The sequence below is a fragment of the Anguilla anguilla genome, chromosome 7 (genome assembly GCF_013347855.1).
Source record: "Anguilla anguilla isolate fAngAng1 chromosome 7, fAngAng1.pri, whole genome shotgun sequence".
Taxonomy (NCBI): domain Eukaryota; kingdom Metazoa; phylum Chordata; class Actinopteri; order Anguilliformes; family Anguillidae; genus Anguilla; species Anguilla anguilla.
In genome coordinates, this window is record NC_049207.1 from 49559090 (window position 1) to 49584342 (window position 25253).

A 25253-nucleotide genomic window follows, 5' to 3' on the forward strand; every position below is an offset into this window, starting at 1 on the left:
AGGTGGCAGTGACCCCGGGGTCCCTGGGTAGACCGCGCCCCGTCCCCCACTCACAAAATTTCACCAATGCTCACAGACCATCGGTCGCAACTCCTGCCAGATTCTCTCCCCCACAACACAGTGCGGTGCTGCGTGTTATCAGATTTATTTACACTCAGGAAGCGCTGAGGGCGATGTGCAGTTTGCTGTCGCTGTAGTTTGCTGTACGGGAGAAAATGTCTTGGGTTGGCCATGATGACCACGTCTTATGGCACTCAAGCAACCCCTGCTGGTCAGGCAGGCATTTAGTCAGGTAAACTTTATTTATAGAGCACATTTTAAAAACAAGCGATGTTGACCGATGTCGAAACATTGCTTTCTGTTACCAGTAGTGATTGTTACATCAACATTGGAATGTTCAGTTCTAATTACATATTTGTCATCTTGCACCTTAAAGGGTTAAAGGAGTCCGAATGCCCAGTCATGCTTATCGCTGTAACCTCCAGTTCGGAAGGGTGCAGTCTTCCAAACGCACGACACCATCTGCTGCTTTTCAGTTTTATATTGAGGACTTTGGCGTAGGCTTTAATCCAGTGCGACTAACACAGCTTAATGTTTTTGCATAGAGTCCTCTTACACAACTGAGTGTGTTACCAGAGTGATTCAGGTTGGGTACGTTGCCCGAGGCGTCAGCAGCATTACGCCTCTTGGGAATCGAACCTGCAACCCTCCTGTGTGTGTAATGAGCGTGTGCACCTTCAGGGCCACAAACGTCCGATATAAAGGACTGTAGCAGCTCTCCCAACCATTTGGAGGGCAGTGGTGAGTGGGACTTATCGCAAGTAAATTAAAAAAGAAAAAAAGAAAAAAAAGGAGAAGAAACTCTGCATTCCAGTCACTTCAGAGCCTTGCGATGCAAGAGCGAGACCTTATTGGCTTCTGGGTGCTGCATTGTACTCAGTCTTCCAGAACCGGAATGAATGTGATTGTGGCTAATGTACAATTGAGTCACGCAGGTCTGCTGTTCGGTGAAAAGGCCTGTGTGTTAATCACTCTGCGAGGGTGACTTGATGACTCAAGATTTGACAGTCCGAGACCTGAGGCAAGCAGCTCTTCTGGTGCAGGCTCTGTCTGGTTTAAATGCTAATGACAGATGATTGTTATAGTGTTCGAATGTGAAGTTGGCTCTAGCCCTTTCTGTGTGATAAAATGAAACCGTGTTTGAAACTCTGTCCTGTCTGAACTGAAGCTTAGTGCCCAGGTCTGATAACTGAAGCTCAATCAGTGCTCCAGTTTGTGATTAATGAAGCTCACTCTGTTCTGCCAGTCATAACTAAAGCTGGCTTTGTTCTGTCTGATGACTGAAGCTCACCCTACTGTCTCTCAGAACTGAAGCTGGCTCCATTCTCATGTGGTAAACAAAGCTCTCTCATTGTTCCTGTGTGCGTGTGACTGACAACTGAATCTCTCATTCCAAAGTGCTGTTTTTTGTGATGACTGAAGCATTCTCATCGTACCAGGTCACCCTCGTGAGTGTGAAGTGGGTCAGGCCACCGGTGGCTGGTATTCTTGGCCCAGCTCCCCTCCCAACCTGCCACTGCTCCAGGGAGTGTAGGCCTTACCTGTCACATGTGCCCGTGGCTCCCTTCCCAAAATCCAGCACGGGAGTGTCCCGCTCCCCTCTCCTCTTCTCTTCCTTTTCCTCTCCTCCTTTAATTTGGAATTTCGATCAGCTGTGCATTATTGAAATCGTGCAGGGGCCATTTATCTCTCTGAAAACATGACTTAATCATCGCTGGCTTTTTGTTCTCACTTTCCTACAGATTAACACGTAAATTAAAACGAGTGTAAACAAGCGCTTTTATTTCCCCCGAGGTTGACGGGAGGGAATTTCTGTTGCGAGGCGTTTAAATTTTATGCAAAGTCGCTTGGTTCTCAGCATGATAATTTCCGTGAGCCAATTAAAGAAGCTTCTGTTCGGTGCTCTCTGTATTGCTTGACTGGAGTAACGTCTTCCATCTCTTTCAAAGATATAGACGTGGGTAACTTGTCTCATACACACACACACACACACACACACACACACATATACGTGTAATAGTTCACATGTTTGTGTAATGGTATCATTAGCCTAGACAGTCTTACGTCCTGTGTATTTTGACATTGTAACGACTGGATATGCTTGATCACGTTTAAACTAAGGTTGTGTGGGTGCAGTTCTCCAAGTGTCCACATGAGAGCAGCAGATTCACACAAGTGACACATCCAGCTGTTTTAGCCAGCACGCTAACATTGGAGGAGACAAGCGAAGTGCACTGAACTGTGTTGGCGAAGTGGCTTCAGGCTCATATCCTCCCCTCCTTTCCTCTACATACTTCTGCGTAGGAGAGGGAGTGGCAGTGGGGGAGTGGAGGAAAGGAGGGTGAGGAGTGAAAATGAATGGATGCACCCCTAATGACAAACCTTGACAGCTTCTTTGTCCCGAGTGGCCCTTGAGTAAGATCTTGCCCTGTTCATCATTCAGCATAGTGGGGACCTCTGCTGGCATGGAGGACTATGTGATCTCATGCATCTGGCAGTGGGAGATATTCAGGCCTTCTCTGGAGCTTAATTCAAATCTTTGAATTCATCAGGCTGTATTTTTGTTGTCTGCAAAGGACAATGTGGGGTTTCTCATTTTGTCCAATGAGGAGAGGCAGCCCAGTCATCACTGTGCAGGTGTGATGTCAATGGTTGGTGGGTTTTCTTTTTTTTTTGTGTGTGTCACCTCATCTGGTTACACCATGTAGAATAGCAACAGAGGCTCTGTTACCATGTGATGTGTATCTTTCACACAGCCAATCAAATCTAAGCTGGCTTTTATGGCAGGCTTGGAACAGGTTGCTTGTTTTTCTGAAAATTCTCTGGTTCTGATACTTCTGTAGATTGGTGACAATTTTTTAATGCATTTTTTAAATTCATGCAGCTGTCAATGTTGCAGAAATGAAAGCAGTGATTAATGCACTAATGTACTGTAAATGTTTGTGGATTTGTAAAGGAGACTGTTGGCGAGAGGAATGGACGCCTCATTTGCATCGCTCTGGCATGTTTCCTTCTCGACAGACTGGGCTTTCGCATCATTAGGCAGCTCAGTGCTGGAAGCATTCAAATAAGAAATGGACGTGAGCCTCACAAATGTGTCTTTAAAAAGTAGCGCTTGTTCTCCGTGCATTGACGCCAGAGGGCAGTAACGAACAGGTGATAGATCAAAGTTCCTTGGGCATATGAGAAGCTTTATGGGCCCCTGCACGTGGTGAGCCGTTACAATGACAGAGGTTTTAATATTGAATGAAACTTTATCTTTTTAAAGTTTGCAGTAGGATAGACACAGTTTCATATTTTCTTTGGACCGTTGGGATGTACGGCGCCAGCGAATGTGCTTTCATAAGAATTTAGCTATTTTCAAAGAGGCATAATTTTCAAATGCCTATTGTATTACCCGGATCGGTTATTGTTACATTTATCTTATTATTCTCCATGGCAACTGCTCCGGCAAATATTTTGTGAAAAAAAAAAAAAAAAAAAATTCTGGGGAGACTGCTGCTCACAGCTCAAGAGAAGTCAATTATCTTCTGACGGAGCTCAGAGAACGGTGTCAGAGTTTCTTCGTCTGGTCTGTGCGGTGAAGTTAAGTAAGGTCATTCGCCGAAGGCTGGTGCTCACCGCGTCGGGGCATTGAGACTGCGTTCATTTACAGCTGTTTTTGTCCCCTCGATCTTTTAACGGGCATTCGGCCCATTGACCGTGTAAAAGATAGATTCAGCCTGACAAACGTAAGCTGCTTTCGCGCAGATATTACCAACTATGCCTGTGTGATCAAGCAAGCAAAACGAATGGAAAAGTTGTTCATTCATTAAAATGTGCACTGGGTTTGTGTTAAAGACGCGATTGGATCCGACAGAACAATCCGCTCTTTTATCGCTCTGCCACACTCGCTGCTTTCAATTCTGTTCGTCAGAGCTGGCTCCTGCGCGTGCTCACCACGGCATGATAAGTTTTTTGGCTTTCGTTTACCTCGATCTAATGATTTCATTATATTTCCCATAATTTCGTAAAATACTTGTGATGTCACATTTTTTTTCGCCATGGTTTTCATACCGTTTCTGATTGTCCTTTTAAGATTTTCCCCCAATGTCCCGCTTAGATCTAAACTATATATTGGTCTAAAATGCACACGTTTTATTATATAGTAACAATATGGTATTAACAGTAAAATGGGTTGTTTAGGTTGTTTGGCACATGGCACATGGTCACTGAAAAATTTGCTTTTGAGCTTATAAAAACTCAGAGATCAGAGCCGATATATTTAGCCATAGTGGTCTGTATCTCCATTTCCGAAAGGCCAGTATCCCAAGGTCCATTTATTTCACAGAAAGGTAAACCAAAGGGGCTTAATGTGTGTTTAAAATAAAGACTGATAAATGGAGAGACTTTGAAGAGGGAGGAGATAGTCCACAATTATTTTTAGTTTGTAAATTGACAGGTATTGTGCTTGGGGCCAATTCTTCTGCCGACTCTGAGACCTGGCTGAGTTGAAATTACCTTAGCAGCCTGAGAGGCAGCGCCATTTATCAGAACATACTGACACTTAATCTATTCTATATGCAATTAAGTGTGTTGTTTTAAAGGCCACGAGCTTGTGGGGGTATCCTCCTTCAGTCTCATCTGGAAACCCAGGAGACACATGACTCTTTTAAAAGCCTATTGCCCAAGCGCTTGTCAAGTGCTTAAAATCCTATTTGAATGAAATACTGTTCACTTAAGGGGGGGGGGGGGGGAAGAGATATGTGTAATTGCTTCTCTACTTTTGTGCTATCTCGAGAGAGCATTTCCAATGGGGTTGGAAATGGAAGGGAATCATCCGGAAGCACACTTTCGCAGACAAATGAACGAAACGCCTATAACAGCCCAAGTTCTGTTTAAATAGAATTAAACACATTTACTCCCCAAAGATGTCCTCTTTTTCTCAGGATAATCTACAGTATTAACAAACTAACACGCTGGAAATGTTGCACTCTTTTTTTTTTTTTTTTTTTTAATTAGGCTTTAATCTTGTAAAGTTTTGCTGAAATGTTGAAATCCAGTCGCTCAGATATCTGCGACAGTGAGTGATGTCACTTACCAAATACGGAACTTGATAACCAGTAATAATAATTAAAAAAAATGCTGGATGACTAGTTGTACACAGGAACCATTGTGGCATAAGCTTTGTTCTGTGTGTGGCACGCAGCTGGCGAACATTTCTGCCCGATTCCTTTGTACGCAGTGACAGATGCAGCGGGAGGAGCGCCTGCGCGCGGTCGGAGTTCTTTTTTGTTACCGCTATCCCCGCCATCTCTCGCGCGGATGAGGTATCACTCAGTGTCCGCGGGGCTTTGTGTCGTCTGATGGAGTTGAAAGTAAAGCCGGTCGGGGCTTTAATGGAGCCGAACCGAAGCCTTTCACGTTGAGTAAACAAAGCCTTGTAGCGCGAGGCTACCTTCAGGCTCTATGTCCTCTGATTTCTCTGGGAAAATTAGACTTTTTCCCTTGGCTTTGTAAAATGAGTTTAAATGGATTTAAATTTAACTGGTCTGCTAAACTGTCTCTAGACCCCATTCTCCTTTGTGTTTTAGCATCAAGTATCTGCTTCTGCTGATAACTTCCCTCTGAAATACCCTCCCATCACATTCTGCCTCTGTTGTCATTGGAGAATAAATGACCTTCAGTGACCTTGCACAACTGAGTTTAATTTCATGGGTCTCGCATCTGAACATGTGTATATGACATATTTGGCTTCCATACCAGATTGAGTTGCGTGTGTGTGTGTATACAAGTGTGTGCGTGTGCGTGTGCGTGTGCATACATGTGTGTGGGTGTGTATACATGTGGCGTGCGTGCGTGCGTGTGTGTGTGTGTGTGTGTACTTGTTTGAAAGGAAGCTTCCTTTCCTGAAACGGTGACCCTGCTGTGAGCGGTCAGTGATGTGGACCTGACCAGCACCTCTTAATGACGGTTCTCATGGCAGCGGTCTGTGACGCGTATATCCCACACCCTCTGCTCGCCCCCCCGGGGCCAGAGAGAGAGAGAGCGAGGGGAGAGCGAGGTGTCAGTGGGTCAGACAGGCCAGCCCTCCTGCTGCTGCTGTTTTAATTAGGAGCAGAAACTGAGACACACGATACCTTTGCTCAGCCCCGTCTATCTGAGCTCCGTCTCACACACACACACACACACACACACCAACAGGCACACACACACACACACACACAAATACATAAATACACACACGCACATGCACGCAAACACACACGCACACAAAGACACATACTGTATGTAACTACACACACACACGTGTGCACAAACGTGTATACTCACACACATACACACCCACGCTTTAAAAATAAAAAGCACAATAGTGTAATGCACTTGAAAAAGCAAAAATAATAAATGAATAGAAAATAACTTGGTGCATCTTCCTGGTTATGCTTTGAATTCAGCGTCTACATTATCTGCATCGATCTTCCTCTAAGTTTTAACGACGTAATCCTAAAAGCGGACAGTTGGCTGGACTGTAAATTGCTCTCCCATCCCCGCAGGTGGTGGTGTACAGTTGTTTGATCGGTATTAGTGTTTCACCATGGGAGGGGCTCTTCACAGGGCCTAGAGAGAGCGCCATTGTCAGCCTCTGTTGTTCAGTTGTTCGTGTTCATCATCATCATCATCATCATCATCAGGTTTTAGCGCAAGAAAGTCAGATTTTTTTTCCTGTTGGTTGAAGATGCCGGTTGCTTGTATGAATTTAATATGATAGTTGAGTTTGAGTTTAATATGATATTAATTGGAATGTTAATTGGACATAAAAAATAATTAAAGCTGCACATTTGCATGGAAAAATGAACGCATCTACAAGTGTGATATAAACATGTTATACATGTGTAACTAACGTTATGGTTGAACTAGTCACATGTGATACTGTGTTAGCATGTCATATACATGTCTTCTAAAATAAACAAGACTGCATTGCCCGCTTTGCATCTGGCATCTAGATGTCCAAATTTCAGTGTTTTTATGTGCTATATATTTTCTATATTTATCTTACTGTACTCATTAAAACATGAATAATCAATAACTGATAAATCTGTAGTCAGTTTTAAGCTGTTCAAACTGTGGCTGAGAGAGCAGATGCGTACTGCATATCTGGGGAATAAAAATTGTTTTTTTTGCCAATAAATTGATGACAAGGTGACTCACTTGTGTGACTGCGTGTGCCACAAATAGAGGCGTTTCATTTATTCCGTGTCCATGATGGTCTTTTAATTTGCGGGTGTGCCATCGCCGCACATGCGGCCTCCTGTTGGAAAATGGACCGGTTTCTGCCCGGCATCTGGCCCGAGATGCTCATTAGGGCTCGGCAGGAAGATTACATTTCAGAGGTGCCTTTCGCTTCGGGTAGCTCTGCGTCGCCGTGCAAGAGGCAGACGCTCCCGAATTGCCGTTGGTGTCCCGATGTCGTGATGTCACTCTGTCTTCTGAAAGTGTGTGTGGCGTTACCTGTGCTGCTGTGTGTACCTGCTTTGATCTTCAGGAACAAGCCTGTTGTTGCTGCCGCCGAATCTGTGTTTGTGATTCCTCTCTAGACTTTCTGATGTTTGGCTCCTCATTTAACTTGTTCGGGCGGTAGTCGCAATCGCCTTCATCTGCACTCGTGGGTTTTTTTTTTTTGGAAGTGAGGGGGTGGGACAAACAAAGGAAGTAGATTGGGTCTTGATTGTCAGTCACCTCCGTCAAGACCCAGAACTGGCTTTGAATTTTAAGAAGGAACCCCGGGTGCACCTGTATCCCAGATGTTGTGCTCTGTTCTTGTGCTGTAAGCCTGTGTGACGGACTCTTTCAGTAGTTCAGCAAGATTTCTCTTGCACCCTTCTCTCGCATAAAAAATGATTTGAACATTTTCACTACAGTACACTTTAAAATGAATCTATCAGTTGTTAATTGTGTTTAAACGATGTTTTCCGTAGTTCTGTTGCCATATCAGTGACATGGTGAGGAAAACCTTGCTATCTTCTGACGACATGCATTCCATCAGTGGGATCACCAATGCACAAAAGACAAATCCATATTTAATACTTTTATAAAATATTCATTCCATTGTTTATTGTGCTTGCTAGACCAGTGGCAGTATCAAATTACTCAGCATAGCACAGACAAGTTTAATGGTTTTTTTCGACTTGTATTTCTACGGTGCTAGTCCCATTACGTTGCTTACAGGAAACAGCTGCTGGAATGTGATAACTAATGGCCACCAATACATTGGTTGTTCGGCAGTCCTCCGTGATCACATTTGTTTCATTTCATCTTTATTTTTTATTTTCAACATGACCTACAGCATTTCAGAGCGGGTTATATGCGATGGTCCTGATTGATTTCAGTTATTTCTTTGACTCACGCTTGTTGTTGGCTTGTGTAATTCACACATCATGGTGTCTCTGCAGCACATGCTGGACTGTGGGCGGAACTACGCTGTGTCACAACGGCTGAGAAGGACGCCTGGATTTCCTGGTGCGAGCTGCAGGGTTTTTACTGTGACTTGTAGAACTAGTGCTGCTTCACCTGGCGCTAGGAAGGTTGTAGAAAGACTGCTTTTAAAAAGAATAATTTCAGTTGCCGTCTGGTTTTTTTGCAGGACTCTAAGGGTTCTGCATCTCTAACTTGTGTCCAAACCTCCCACAGGCTATGCAAGAGATGTGAGCTCAGATATGTCTAGCTTAAAGCATCACTATCTCCAGGTACCCTTGATTTGGCACTATGGGCCTGCTTCTGCTTCTTCCAGCAAATGCCGTATTCCTGCTTCGTAAAACAGGGCCCAGTTCCCTAACCGTTAAACTACACTGGTGCTGGAGTTCATCATAAGTTGTGACTGATTGACATGTAATAGCGTCGTATGAGGAGTGCTTGTGTGCAGAGGGAACGTAGCCATGCAGTGGACCCGGGTTGCTCTGCCTAACGGGCCCACGATCGACGAGGATGGTTCGGGGCGCCCCCCCCCCCCCCCCCCCTTCACTGTACCGCGCAGAACCGCGAACACTTCAGCCGCAATCTTCCGCACAGCGGGGGACGTCTCGGGAGAGATGTGAGTCCGTGCTGTTTTCTCTCCTCCTCCTCCTCCTCCTCCTCCACCACTCTCATCCCCTCCGTCTCTCCTCTGTGATCTCGCGCGCTTTTTTGTCGACGGTCGGCCGTAGTCGTCCATCTGGCCCTGGGCACGCTCTTTTACAGTCTCAATTAGTGTCCCCCGAATACCTCCACCGATTGGCCGGACGTAACGGTGATGTTTCCGGAGCAGGCAAATGAGAATTATGACCAAGCCGCCGTTCTCCCTCATATTGGCTCGTTTCAAACATTTTTAGGCAGTCAATGGCGGTAATCGCGGCACTTCTCCAGAAAGGCACCCTTTTTTAAGATCACATGTTCACTGGCACTATTTACCGCTGAGATGTTGCCCCAGGAGCTGGAGCCAGGCTGTGATTTCACCACAACGTGTGCAGTGTGTGAGCGCCATGCCATGCTATGCTATGCATTACCTGACGTTCACGCATTTTTTCCCCATCGTTAACACATAGCTACAGCTCTCAGGTTCTGTACTGCAGGACTGCTGCCTGGCACGCCTAAAAATAACTACATGAAATCAGAATTACAAGGAGAAAATAAAAAAATAAAATTTTCTTATTGATATACTTTTTTTCTTTAAGCGCTATACAAATAAAATTGAATTGAAATTGAATCAAATGATACAGTTTATAGTTCAGTACAGTTTATTATAGAATTTAAAAAAATGGACATGCAAAAGACATACACATTTTTAAAAAATAAATAAATGTACTAAAATGTTTTTGTGTGAACCAATGGCCAGACTCGTTCCGTGGGTGGGCGGAGTTATCGTGCTGGAGACTGTTGCTTTTCGAGCGTGGCGGCTCCTAATTTGCACCGTGCCGGGTGGGGGGGATCGGGACGGGGTTGGGGGTTGTGGTGGGGAGGGGTGGGGGGGGGGGGTTAGTCTTTCACTTTCCCCACACAACCTGTTCTGTCATGTCGTGATCATGCCAGCAAGCCACTCAAACTGCCCGACAGGGCCAGGAGCTATATTTAGACCGCGCTCAGCTGCGGCAAATAAAGCGGTGACTGATAGCGCTCTAATAGAGGTGGGCAAAAGCGTAGCCGCCGCAGAGGTCGTTGCCATGGTAAACCTCAATCTTTTCCCTCTCTTACGGACCCTTCTGGAAGGTGGATGGAGTGGGGTGGGGGTGGGGGGGGGGGGGTTGATGAAAGACGGAAGAAGGAGACGTAGAATAACAAAGATGGTCAAAGCCCATTTATAAAAAGTCGTTTTTTTTTTGTTCTTTTTCTTTTATTAGCCACATTGCCATAATGATTTACATGTACTCAGGTTGTAAATGTCTATTCAGTTTGTAATTGACAGGTAGGGACCTGTCTTTCATTGATATGAGCTCTTGAGTGAATTCTTAAAGAAGGTCATCTCAACTGAAGTGTAGGGGGTGGGGGGGGGGGGGTGGAATTCATTTCATACAAACCACATGAAAAGGTTGAGAAGAGAACCCATTGACATCTAGCACAACCCGCTCCAGTTCTGAAACTGACAATAGATGAGCCTCTTAATTCATGGTGTTCAGTAGTGCACCAGCCAACAGCTGGGCCCTGGTGTTCAGGCTGGTCCTGGGCCCAAATCAGGAGAGAAAGTTGAAAAATAGTACATTATTTTTGCAACCAAAAATACAGTTCCTCAATTTAAGCGGTCCTCTCGAAAGGCAGGAAGAGAAAATGTAATTGTATGAACTTTAACTTTGTGAACCCAAAGATGGTGTTAACTGATAAAAATTTCTCTGGGTTAAACTTCTCTGCTTCACTTGACCTGACGCTCATTTAATTTCTGGCTTCCGCGTCGAATCCTGCAATGGGTGTCAAGAGCTGCGCCTTGTCTTTCGAGAGATGGAGGAAGTGAACATTTGAACTCTGCCATCGTTTGATCAGTATCTAAATGGAGTCAGTGACTCTCCCCAGCTCTGGAGATTGTTATTAAAGAGAGGTTGATCACAAGGTCAGCGCGGTGTGCGTTGTACTCCGCCCGTAACTGTGTCCAATTCTGCGCTCGGGAAATGATTTTTGTCCTCTTCGTTTCCACACTTATGCCAAATGTGTTGGAAGAAGTCTTCAGCCTGCCCTCATTCTCTGTAGCGATTAATAAAATATTTTAGCGATTACCACTTTTCTCTGGCACACTGCTGCATCTTTGACGTTCACTGAAATTAATGATTTTGTTTCATGGTGAAAAATTGCTGCGTTTTACAGATGGTTAATGTGCCTGCTGTTAGGACAGGCAGAAAGCTCAAAACCTAGACATCCCTGTGATGAATGTGGGCTGTGTCATTAGCTAACTGTCTGGGAGCCTAGTGTCCCAAAATAATAAAACAACTGTTGTGTCCCAACAGAATAAGATGCTTGTGTGGAAGACACACAGCATGCATGTAGTTTTAGTAATTTAGTAATGCAAGTCACTGTTGGGGGGTGCAGTACAGTGAGGTATAATGGTTAGGGAACTGGGCTTGTCACTGTCACAGGTTTAATTCCCAGGATGGGACACCCGTGAGCCCAGGGGATATGAAGCTGTATAAATATATAATGTACTGTACATAATGATCTGGATGAAAGTTAAACAAAGGTAAATCAGCTGTCACTGTGTTTAGGAAACACTAGCTGCATTAAATCTGCTTCCTGATCTGTTAGCTACTGGACCTTTTAAAATGGCCCTGATGAGCAGGGTGTTATATGGCAGTTTGCCTACGTGATACCTGCTGCCATAGCCGAGCAAAGTGGCTGCGGGTTTTAGGCCCTAGAATGCCAGATGGGCTACAGCTGGCTTGGTCCCGTTGTTGGGTACTGTCGGTTTCATTTGGCCTGGGTCCCTTTGGGATGGCACAGCCTGAGAGCCTTCTAGCGCATTGGCGCATTCCAACAGGTGGCCAGGAGTCTTCGGGATGAGACGACCGCTAGCCCGATCGGCCCTGGGCACAGTCGCCTGGTACCCAGGTGTGTTGGATGCAGCGCACTCACTTCAGCTGCTGAATTCGCCGCACGCGTGTAGGTTAGTGCTGACGCCAGAGCCACAGCGCAATCATCGATCCAAAGCAGAGAGAAAAACATAAATGCTATTTACTCGAAGATTTGTGGCTTAGACCAAATAGCCGTTGGATTGACTGGCCCATTAATGTGCTCTTCGTGGTTCAATCTGTCTCAGTCCTGTCCAGTATCCTTGCCCTATCCTTGGTTATTATGTCTTATTGTGGCTGGTCTGTGGACTTGAATAATTAGAATCGAGGCCATTGGTTGTGAGGGTCGGCCACAGTGATTCGCTGACCCCCTCGGTGTGGTGAAGTGACAGGAGAGAAGGATAAACCCTTTAATTAAATCCCCACAAATACGCCCTCATCAGCGGATAATTCCCGTGGCTTTTTGTCTTAATCAAACGAAATGAATTTGTCATTAGCACAGCGGTAACGAAGGGAAAACGTGTTTAATTTTAACAGCTACTTGGCATTCACTGACACGGCAAGACAAAAATAAACATGTTAGAGACGCTATGGAAGAGTAGCATCGCTATGGAAATGCAGAACCCCCCCCTCCCCCCCAATATTTTCCGATGTGCCCAATATAGAATTTAATAAAGTTATAGATACTTAATCCCCTTAAGGACATAATTATTTTCCCCGAAGAATGAGTAATCTATTTGTTTAGTTGACTGAAGTAAAGGCAGAAAGCTATTCACCCAGAGAGATTTGCATTAAAAACCACTTTCTGTGTTAGTTTACTTATGCTGCCAGTGTAGCGTTGCCTCTAGTATATAAATGATCTGGTGTGGAAATGAAGCGTATATTTTATACTAATGCAAAGGTATTTATGGATTTTGTGCCAATTTTTTATTTTTTAAGTTAACTTTGCAGATAATTATTATTTCTCAGTATTTATTTTGCCTTATTAGTATTATTGTTATTATTGTTGTCACAAAGTGATGCATTATCCCTCATGAAACCTCTGAATGGATTTGTGCAATATTATGGGTTATGGACGGCTTTTCACAATTCCAGATAGGACAAAATTTTCATATTGGCTAGTTAGCGACTATTTAGAACCATGAAAAATCATGTCAAAATATGAGATTTAAATGAAATACTCCCTGTTTACACCAGTCGTACTGTCTTACTAGAATAGAATAGATTTTTATCGTCCTGGCAGTCGGAGATGGAAGCAAAATATGCAGAGATTGTTGCAGCTGCGCAAGTTCACTTGATTATATTTTAATGCAACGCATTAAGCGAATCGTATCAGTTTTTACGCCTGTCAGATTCAAAGCAAGAAATCATTCCATATCAACGCGGGCGTGTTTAATTCCATAATCAGGTGAAGATGGCAACTGTACAACCAGAATACCTGACAAAAGACTCAATACTGTATTAGTTTTTTTTTGTTTTTTTTGCTTGTCAGAATAAAGGTGCGTTGAGGAAGAGGTGGTGCAGCTGTATGCGGTCGGAGAGGGCTTGGGAGGGTAAGCGCTCCCTCTCTTTGAGCGCGGTGTTATTTCGGCGACGGGTTTTCGTCCTGTGCTGCGCACGGGGCATCCAACACGGATCCGCACGTTTGTTTAAGGTGGGGTTGCCCGGGCAACAGAGCGCCCAAACCAGCGCCGTCCGAAAGGGGGGGAGGGGGGGGAGTGTATACTGAGAGGGGGTTTGCTTGTTCTCAGGTGTTTTGTGACACCCCCCCGCCCCCGCTCCCCAGTGTTTTACCTTTGACATGAGATGAAGGTGTGGGGGCAGGGGGGGGGATAGAGGGGAGGGGGTGTGCAGGCTGGTCTTCCTTAATGCGCGCGTGTGTTTCTGTAGGGGAGAGATAAGGAGGCGGTGGATTATCCTGCCAAACCAGAGGGCATCTATCAGCGCTGCCCCCTCTGGACTGCGCTGGTAAAGACAGTCCCTTTTGTCTCTATCAGTCTCTCTTTGTCTCCCTCCATCTATCAGTCTCTCTGTCTCTGTCGGTCTCTGTGTCCGTCTCTCTCTCTTACTCTCCACCCCCTCCCTTGCTCTCTCTCTCTCTCTCTCTCTCTCTCTCTCTCTCTCCCCCTCCCTCCCTCCCTCCCTCCCTTGCTCTCTCTCTCTCCCTCTCTCTCTCCCCCTCCCTCCCTCCTCCCTTACTCTCTCTCTCTCTCCCCACTCCTTTGCTCTTGCTATCTTTCTCTCTTCCTCCCTCCCTTGCGTTCTCTCTCTCTTGCTCTCTCTCTCTCTCTCTCTCTCTGTCGCTCGCTCGCTCTCCCCCCTCCCTGTCTGTCGCGGGCAAAAGATGTTCCCTTCCTTAATGTGGTTAAGCGGCTTTGGCGGGACTGCCAGCCCTGGGAGTCGTGTCCGTCCGACCGCGTCGAGACCATGACCTGACTCGCCATGAACTTGGAGGGTCTGGAGATGATCGCGGTGCTGGTGGTGGTGGTACTTTTCGTCAAGGTTTTGGAGCAGTTCGGGCTGCTGGAAGCCGGCTACGATGGTAAGGAAAGAGAAAGGATCTTTAACTTGCAGTGGTGGTTCGGAGCTTAATGCGTAACTGTGCTCGAAAGAGCGGCTAAACTTAGTTTTCTGATACTTTGATGTAAAGCGGTTCATCTGTTAGGTGTACATTTCTTTGAATAATGTTCATGCAGAATGAGAGTATTTAAAATTTTACTGTACGTTAAATATGAATGATCAGTAAAGTGAAATCTGTACAGAAATTGGATGCTGGTTCACATGCTCGAGAGAAAGGTTGGTGCTTTGCCGAAAAAATGGATTTTTTTTTGTATATTGTTTAAAAAAAAAAAAAAAAAAGTCATGTAAATGCAGTCATGGCTCGCTTTTTTCAAACCTGTGAGAACAAATGTATTCCCAGCAAATACTTTGAAGTCTGAGTATTTTATTGAAATGGCAAATGTAGTGAATCAACAGGTTCCCCATTTAATCAGCACTAAGCAGAGCAGTGTGAGGAGTCAGCACTGGCAAAACAAGTTTCTGTGTTTTTACTGAAGCAGGAACGCAACTGTGTGTTTGTGAGTGTGTGCGTGCTCAAGCGTGTGTGTGTGTGTGTGTGTGTGTGTGCGCGTGCGCTCAAGCGTGTGTGTGTGCACACACCCCCCCGATGCTTACATTATCTAGATTTCCAAAGGAAAAGGGTGGAGTGTCTATCTGACATGGTCTACCTGCTCCAGTAATGGATGAACTGACATTGCCCGTCCAGCCATGACCTTTATTGCCTGCCGTTTATGTTGTTGAGGGACATGGGAGACGCACTCTTGTGTTAAATAGAGGAGGAAAAAGGCCATCCTCTTGCCAGCAGTGCATTTAATGAGTTACTCACCCGCCTGTCTGCAAGTGTTCCTTTCTGCTAACGTCCTTTCTCCTAAATAGACACAGCTGGCCTTTTTAAAATGGCCCGTCCTGTCAATTTAAAACCTGCAGCCTTCTAATTCTCATGGATTTAGAGTTTGGATGCCAGTGATTTTATTTCCAGTCTTTGTTGAAATGAACTCCATCTGTCTGCTGTGTAAAAATCACAGAATTAGTGTTGGGGTTAATGATAATGTTGGGGTTCATTTGTCTGCAAGAATTATAATTGTTTTGGAAATGTACAATCATGGCTTCTGTTGAATTATAATACTTTATGACCATACTGAAGCTCTGTTGTGAAACAATGTCTCAAAAACATCTTGGTACAGTTGTGAAATTTTAGCAAAATATATTGATTTAAAAAAACTGCTTTCTTCAGAGCCTGATCTGGTGGGACACCTTGGCTGGGGAGAAAGTGACTGGGTTTCCGTGCTGCTGTTTCCGCGGTGACCAGGGCTGAGAAAGCCCACTTAGATGATTGATTGGGTCTGAATTGAGTTTGATTGAATGTGAAAGTTGTCATCTGTCTGCGGGCGGGGGGGGGGGGGGCAGGGGGGAAGAATCCATATCACCCATACAAAGCCGAGACCGGGTGAGCCAGATGCAATTACCCGATTAGACCGGCAGATAAAGTTTTCAGACCGAGGCGGGACGGACGGATAGACTGACGGACGGACGCACGTGCGGGACAGTGCGGGCGATGACGTCAGGCCGCCGTGTAGGTATCACGCATCGCGCTTTTCCCTCACCTGGAAAGCGCGGCGCTCTAGCCCTCTCCCTGCATAAAGTTTCTTCTTCAGTGCGGCCGCACACGCGATGACATCACCAGTTTCACTCGGGCAGAAGGAACTGTGGGGATCCGTGCGGTGAAGTGACACATTCACTGTGTTAAATGCGGCATGTAAATGACATGGGGGCTAAAGGGAGACTGGAGAACCTGCGGTGTCTTTGCCCTGGTGAACCGGCTCTCGCGTTGCCACGGCGAACGATTGAGACATTTTAGATCCGTGCTGCCATTGATCCGGGACGTGCGACGTGTTCAGCTCCACCAGAGGACCCCTCCAGGGAGAGCCCCCCGGAGAACGTTCTAGAATTCCGAGAGGCCTGCGGATGACACGGTCTTTAATTGGGCCCGCGACTCGCTTCTTGTCGCCTAATTGGACCCGTGAAACATCTTGATTTTTTAATAACTCTGAAATCCTATTAGGCTCCTGCTGATTGCACGTCACACTGTCCTCATTCGGCAGTCTCACCAAGAGCTGGAGTTTGTTTTTGAAATACGGGCCATTCTCTTTCCATCAGATGTGGCGGAAAAGCCCTAGTGCCATTGCCAACACTGTGGACTGCACAGTGGTCTGCGGTTGGTCTGTTTGTGTCGGATTTGTTGACCGCAGTTTGAGGGAGCTAAGTTACCTGCTGTTTTGGTGGTTTCATATTCATAAACTTGTGTTTGTGATTTTCCTAAAATGGGTGCATGGAATGGAAGTAATTTGCGTAAGTATGTAAGTATGCTTGCTTTTGTCTGACAACTGCTTGACAAATGTTATTTTTTCCCCCCAGAATATTTACTGTAAGGAATGTGTACTTAGTGTGGTGGCATAGACTGAAGGAAAACTCTTGCTGTACAGGATGGAAGATTAAACCCTTTGAAAAAATGACCTTTTCATAAATACTATATCATTTTGATTTGTTGTGATTTAGACTAGAAATGACACATTTGCCACTGGCAAAGAATTTTCCTGTAATATCCCATTTCCACCTTTTAAAAATATTTTTCTTCTGTAACATAAAGGTTGCCTGTAAACAGTGATTTCCAGTACTGTTGCTCTATGTATGCAATCCAGTGATTACAGTGGAAAAAGCACAACTTCAACACTCTTTCAACTCTATGGTTTTACCTATTGGGAACTTGTTTAGTTCTCTTCAAGCCCTAACAGATTAATCTAAACTCATGTGACTCATAATGCACACATTGTACTTTGTCATTATTTTTTCAACCAAAAAATATCCATGCATCTTAATCCATGCAATGAAGCATAGACGTAGGGTAGCTTGTAGAACCTCAACGTACACACAGGATCTTTCTCTCCATAAGTCCCTGCTAGTGAGCTCTTTATCCCCTTAAACAAAAGAAGAGGACGGTGTTTGAAACTGAGCCCACCGCCAGAGAAGTGTTTATTTGTTCCCCGATTCGCGTATTTTTAATGCGTGAATCTTACATTGTCGGAGGGTGGCAGCCGGCACCAAGGCCACCTGCTGTGCACGCGTGTTCCGACAAGCTGTTTCGAACGGGGAGGTCCCAGAACAGTTGGCTATCTCTTCAAATCGGACGGAAGGCGCGTTGCGTTCTGTTGCCTGACGGCTAACCAAAAGGGGTTCGGGAGGGCGTGGCGCGCAGAGCTATGCTACACCGGCCGGTTTCTCTGTTTTACGCGTCCCGCGCCTCGCTGTAGTAACTGTTGGTGAGCGGTGTTCTGACGCGTGCGCAGTTGAAAAGGTTTCGTCTCATAAGATGAGGTGAAAGCGCGCAGGTCCGATCGTACGCTACTCGGCGCTCACAGGTGTCCAGTCCCCGCTTCCTATACGACCCGAGGCTCCGGCTCCATCCACGCCTTCACGTGCCCCTTCGGTTTTAATATCATCTGCGATTATTTACTCTGATCCCCACGTAACCCTTCATCTCTCTGAATAAACTGTTGGGCTAGTTCCTTGTTTTGGCGAGGGTAATTTTATATCCTGTGCCTGAGACAGTCGTGAGTTATGCTAAGAAAACCGCAAAAGAAATTAGTAGGCTAATGTAATATACTGTACATGGTTAGTTAATCATGCTCATGCTATTTGTATGTTCAGGAAATGTATGTGTTCGTCTGTTTTTGGATTTGATTTACTGGTCTGCTTAAACCAAATGAATGCACATTTGCCCTCGCCTACTCAATGCACAACTCACTTGTTTCAATGTAGATCACAATAAAAAAGGGTCAATTTAAAAAGGTTGGTAGTTTCTTAAATGCAGTTTATACCTCTTACAACTGAAAAATCTGCCTTGATTTGAGCAGTTATTCTGTGTAGGCTCCCATGTAGTGCAATATAACAGGCTTTGATACTGGTAATTCTTGATTGTCATTGAGCAGTTCACATTAAAGAGGAAAACAATAATTCACTTTGTGAATTAGAAGCTTTGATTTTATACTCACCATTGGGGGACCTGTACTGATTAGAGAGTGTGTCTGAAAACCATACGTTGATTATCAAATTGCCGCGGAACCGTTAGCTTTGTGGGTAGGCGGTCTCATTTTCCAGTACAGACATCAAGTATTGGAAGCGTGTCTTTGCCCGAAACATTTTTTCCCCTTCCCGACGAATGATTTTCTAAACAATTAATACTGTGACTGATTTCGTAATTAGTATTCACAAACACCCTTTCTAAGCACCATCGGTTTGCCTTAAGTGCTTTTTAGGAGCTAGCGGCCATGCTTGGAAATATATAATTTTCTAATGTTTGAATAGGCTTAGATGCGGTTAATTAAACATTAATATACAGTATGGCTATAGGAAGTATTGCGTTTCAAATTACTTAAAAACAGAGTTGCTGAAAATGTGATGAATCATGAGATTGCTAATGTGTTGGAGCATGCAGATATGAAAATGTCTTCTGTCCTGTTCTCAATAGTTTAAATGTTTGATTTCAAACATTTGGCATTTCCAGTTCTTCCAGTCAGCCATATGCTCAATGATTTATGGACATATGATTGAATGGATGAATAGAAGTTGAATGGACTGTGTTTTTCATCGTCACACACTATCTCTCATGCACCCACTTCTGAAACTCTTATTTGAAGAAAAATATTTTTTTAAATTGCATATGCAAATGCTAACGGTATTTATTGAAGTAATTCTCGCAAATCAAGTGATGTGTGAAGACATTTATCTGTTCTTGTCTGTTTTGGTTTTCTTGGCACTGTATCAAGAAAATAACACACTTTAGAGTTATGAATGAGATACTTCACTAATTTTGCTAAATACTATGCTTCAGTTGGTTACAAATTTGAATAACTCTGTATTCCAACTGAAGCAAAGCCTTATCTGTGGTTCAAATAATAATTCTCAGCAGTTAGAATCTAGTATCAGTCAGTTTCAGTGACTGGAAACCAAAGTTATGGGTTGTTTGAGGTCTAATGATCATGCTCTTTTTCCACAGTATGCTTCTTGCATTTGAAACCTTGATAGAAAAATGCTCTGAGCTCTTCTAATGAAAGTTTTACTTGAAGGCTTCATGCTTCTATGCACCTGCCTCTGGGTCTGCCATGCCTGTACTGAAAAAATGAAATGGCTGTTGCTGAAGATCACATGCTTACATTGACACTTTTTTTCCTTTTGTTTGACACAGAGGTAATGACGTGGCTTTCCTGTTTCTCCTGTCGTGGAACAGAACAAGAAAGCCTGTCAAATGGCACAATTAACAGTGCAGGTTCCCTTTCCTACCTCAGACACTTGCACCTTTCAGCTGACTACCTATGTGTTTTCATTCCAGCAAGTCTTAGAAATCCCCACTTCAAAATCAAAAATCACTAATGACAATCATAATCATAATAGTCCTGGTCATCCCCATCTTGAATAAATACTTTTAGGTTTTTTAATAAGCGTCTCTTATGTGGTTAATATTGTTGACTTGCGTTGTATATAAATCAATTGGTTATATTATGTGTATGTTTGGTCGTGCCATAAAGATTATTTGAATTCGAAATGGACGACAGAATTCTGTAGCTGTTGATCTCTCCATGGTGACCGCTCTTGAACAGAGGCCGGAAAAGCATTTGCAGGAAAAGTCTTAGCAATGCGGCAGTTGTGAATTTCACCTCGGGGATGTACGAGTTGTACCCCCCACCCTTTAATAGCTGGCATGCTGTGCCCTGTAGGGGCTGGTGATGGCTTATGGGGGAGGGTGACTGCGGTGCAAAGCCCTGTGCTCTGCTCAGACAGGGAACAGGAGCTGTATGGAGCTGTACGATGCCATGCACCGAGGCTCATAGCCTTGATACAGGGGATCAGGTCGGCGGCTTAGCTGTTTGAAATGACCTTGAGGAAGGAGTGTGGAGTGAAATGATGTTTAAATTGGGTGTAAAAAAAAAAAAAAGGGTAACTGGCCAAAAAAAAATCAAATCAATTACCTGGTCTTAAGGGTAAGCCAAATAATTCAGCGGAACAGATTGTCTCCGGTATTAAGCGGATTAAGGCATTCTGTAAATACCCTTCACTCAGGTAATTTAGAAGGTCATTTAAAAGGACTTGGAACTGAATAGAATGAAATGTGCTGTACAGGATATATGGAGTGTCCCGTATGGGATAGAATGGGGTGTGCTGTACAGGATATATGGAGTGTCCCGTATGGGATAGAATGGGGTGTGCTGTACAGGATATATGGAGTGTCCCATATGGGATAGAATGAAATGTGCTGTACAGGATATATGGAGTGTCCCGTATGGGATAGAATGGGTTGTGCTGTACAGGATATATGGAGTGTCCCGTATGGGATAGAATGAAATGTGCTGTACAGGATATATGGAGTGTCCCATATGGGATAGAATGAAATGTGCTGTACAGGATATATGGAGTGTCCCGTATGGGATAGAATGGGTTGTGCTGTACAGGATATATGGAGTGTCCCGTATGGGATAGAATGAAATGTGCTGTACAGGATATATGGAGTGTCCCGTATGGGATAGAATGAAATGTGCTGTACAGGATACATGGAGTGTCCCGTATGGGATAGAATGGGGTGTGCTGTACAGGATACATGGAGTGTCCCGTATGGGATAGAATGGGGTGTGCTGTACAGGATATATGGAGTGTCCCGTATGGGATAGAATGAAATGTGCTGTACAGGATACATGGAGTGTCCCGTATGGGATAGAATGGGGTGTGCTGTACAGGATAGCCTATATGGAGTGTCCCGTATGGGATAGAATGAAATGTGCTGTACAGGATATATGGAGTGTCCCGTATGGGATAGAATGAAATGTGCTGTACAGGATACATGGAGTGTCCCGTATGGGATAGAATGGGGTGTGCTGTACAGGATAGCCTATATGGAGTGTCCCGTATGGGATAGAATGAAATGTGCTGTACAGGATACATGGAGTGTCCCGTATGGGATAGAATGGGGTGTGCTGTACAGGATATATGGAGTGTCCCGTATGGGATAGAATGGGGTGTGCTGTACAGGATATATGGAGTGTCCCGTATGGGATAGAATGAAATGTGCTGTACAGGATATATGGAGTGTCCCGTATGGGATAGAATGGGTTGTGCTGTACAGGATAGAATGGAGTGTGCAGTACTGGATAGAATGGAGATGCCATACAGGATAAAATTGTGTATTATTCATGTCAGAACTGAGTGAGACCTTGTGCCTTTTCCTTTATGAACTAGTACTATTTATGAACATTTTTGCCCGGTCTGCCAAGATAATGGACGGGCATAAAATTACTAATAAAGAAAGAGCTGGACAGCATTGTGCTCTTCGGTTGGGTGTGCCTCGTTGGTTTTGACAAGCCCTGATGGTTCAGTATAACAGAGCGATTATTACCTCCAGCAAACATATCTGAATAATGCTACCGCCGTTCTTTTTGACAGTTCAATCTCGAATGTCCTGCTTAATTGTTCTGCAATGGATGGGTTCATTTCTGTATTTTTGCCGCGCTGTTGAGATGAAGGCATTTGCAGGGGGATTAGGAACCTCAGCATCCGCCACAACAAACTTTGTAAAGATCACACTGTAAAATCAACTCTGATGGAGTGCTGTTAACTCTGAAGTACTTTCGGTTCCTAATGGACTCACTCGTATACACGCTCTTAGTTCATTTAACACTGTAAGAGTTGATGTACTACTAGGGATTTTGCAGCTGGTAATCGTGCACCGTAAATAAATGAATATTCTGGATTCCGGAAGGTTCTTTTCATCATTAGCTGGCTTTAGGGAATTGAGTGGAAGAGCTGCAGACCTGAGATGAAACTGGAATTGATTTGGCCCTCCTCCCTCGGTGGGCCTGGGTGTCCTACTGCTGGGAGGTGTATAAATAGACTCCTGACACAGTTGGCCCGAAACGGCCTCCCGTGCCCCGCGCACGTCTCTGTGTGGAGTGACAGTGGGCCCATTTTTTACCTCCTTGCTTCCTTTCCTAGCTCCTAGCTCCACCCATCGGAGGATTCAAGGAAAGGGCACAAGGTTAGATGAATCAAGGAAACGTGTTTGGCAAATTAAATGCCCTTGTGCGGACAATGTCAGTTCAAAGTCACATCAGTTACCAATGTGGCAGATGGAGAGAGATAGAACCACTTATACATTGATCATTTATACATCACATGTTTCAGCGGGGGGAAAAAATAATTCAGCTAAGAATGTACTCTTGTTTCTTTGCTCAAGCATCCTTCAGGAGCCTCCTTGCTCCTCGCTCCTTCAATGACATTGTTACGTATTAGAATTTTAAGTTTCACCTAACTCTAAGACAGCTGCTTGAATGTTAGTTTTTGTACTGCCGATTCACAGAAAAGATTCCAAATTCCTTCCTATAGCTTTGTTGTGAATACCCCTTGTTTTTATTTCTAATTAAAGTGCACATTGCCCAACTGAAGATTTAGATTTTATACCCTTACACTGGATCTGAAATGTGTTGTGAAAAGGCTGATTTGAGTGGTTTGATAAATGCTTAAGGGCCTCTAAGAGTCTTAAGTGTTCTTGTGCTGGGTGAAAAATTCCTAAATGTCTGTGTTTTTAAACCCATTCTTTGTTCTGTGTAGGGCCTGAAGCACATTATCCTGGGAAGACCCTGAAACGGAGCTTTCCACTCTGTTTCACTTTCCCCAAGCACACAAGTATTTAAAATTAAATCCGTTTAATTTCGCAAACGGCGAGATTTCTCTGTAGATAGGGCGGCTCACGGCGAAGCCTCGTTGCGCGGGGTTGTTTGGGTTGTTGATTCACGTTTGCTGATGAAGGCTGTCGAGAATTCCCCGAAGTTCAGACAGAAGTTAATGCTACACAGGGCCGGCTGGGACGTCCCGTCGCACTCCGCCGACCTGTTTGCGTTTGCCTTCGTGTTTTAATGAGGTTCTGACTCTCGCGAGGAGGAAGGCCTGCGGTACTGACGGTGTCACCGGCGCGAACCCGTTCGCTCGGGGGGGAATCTCTGAACGCGACGCTCACCTTTCTGTGAACCTTCCCTTTCAACCCCCGCTCACCGTCACCCGAAATTGGATCCAGTTTAGCCGAAAGGCTTTTCCCAGCCTTCTGAATGCAGAATTAATTATAAAAAAAGATTTGTGGAGATTGCAAAGCTAGTATTCCCCCCTCCCCTCTCCCCCCCCCTTTCCCTTATTCAAAGCTTTATTGAGATCAGCCGCAATTATAAAATACAAGCAGCATGGTTTCAGATGCCAGACAGGGTAAAACAATCTGTGTGCTAGCAGAGATGGACCCCGTTGTCTGTGAGGAGACGTGGTTTAATTACACAGCTGGCCATGGGGAACGCGAGTGTGTAACAAAATTTCCGGCAGACACATGGTGTAGTTCTCTTATTCAATTAGCAAGTTGCATTTTCATTAATTCGCCCTAGGGGGTGAGAAGTTGCTCCTTGCCTGATTGGTTTCAAGACAGTGTTATTATAAGACTCCAGACTTTGCCATTAGGGAGTCTGCATGAGCACACTGTACACGTACATGCACACAAACACGTACACACACACAGCACACGCACACACACACAGTAGCAGAAGCTAAAGCATCCTACCAATAGTTAATATGCACTTTGTTTTTCATTATTAATTGTATTTTTTTTGTTTTGATATGTTTTTAACTACTGATAGTGAGACAACTCTGTAGAATCCAAACTCTAGTGCCATCTACCGTTAGCAGAGCAAAGTGGCAGATGCATACATAATGTTTTCTACTTAATTAGAAGTTTTTCATTGAAATTTTTTTTCCCATGCATTTTAGTTGTAGGCATGGTAAAAGAGGTATAAACCGCTCTGTGTCACTGCACATGTAAGAATATGTGGCAGTTGAGCATGGTTTACTGCCCTCGGGTGTCAGCTTCCGGCTGATGGCCACCTTGTCATGCCATATATTCTCGTATGTCCTATAGCTTGTTTATAAACCAGCACTGCTGGTTTTCATTCTTCCCCTCTAATTGGGGACTGTTCTATACCTGGGACACTTGGCCAATCGCTGACAGAATTTTCCAGTCAATTAAAGATCAGCTACGAAAGAGAACCAGGATTTCTACTGGTTTCGAGGACCAGAGGCAAGTATCCCTGACTTACTAAATCAGATGTTTAAGAATGTGAAGCCAGTCTTTTCAAGTTTTACATTATAATTTTTTTGGAGGAGAAAATAAAGGGCTCCTCAAGACCAATGTATGAATGTATTGCTATCCCTGGATAGCAGATAGCATGCAAGATTCCTTCTTGGGGAGATAGATGGGCCCAGCCATACACTATCCTTCTGTTTGTGCCCACTTAAACGCCCCCGTGACGCTTTTGGGTTACCCACTCTGGGGCTGGAGGTGTGACTACCTGTGTGAACCAGCAGGGGGCACTGCCGATTCACTGCAGGCTCCAATCTGCCACCTGTCAGGCCACAGACCTCCACACGTCTGGCCATCTGTCTGCTGTTGCACGGCAACTGAGAGTGTGAACGCTCGCCTCTTTTGGAGTTAACACTTTAATCACCAAGTTTGTTATTGACTTTTTTTTGTTGTTGTTAAACTCTGATTATAAATCTCTG

General features: G+C 44.5%; 1 protein-coding gene across 4 annotated transcripts in view; it reads left to right on the forward strand.

The window, feature by feature from the left end:
* LOC118231985 (Kv channel-interacting protein 4-like) overlaps window positions 1-25253 on the forward strand; it is a 159576-nt gene that overhangs the window by 75632 nt on the left and 58691 nt on the right. Inside the window, exon 1 of one of the 4 annotated variants that reach the window (XM_035426469.1) lies at window positions 14408-14601. The exons of the other annotated variants lie outside the window; for them this stretch is intronic. Coding sequence (XP_035282360.1) covers window positions 14502-14601 — 100 coding nt within the window. The 5' untranslated portion in view covers window positions 14408-14501. Of the gene's footprint in view, window positions 1-14407; window positions 14602-25253 lie in introns of those variants that run through there. 4 annotated transcript variants of the gene reach the window in all.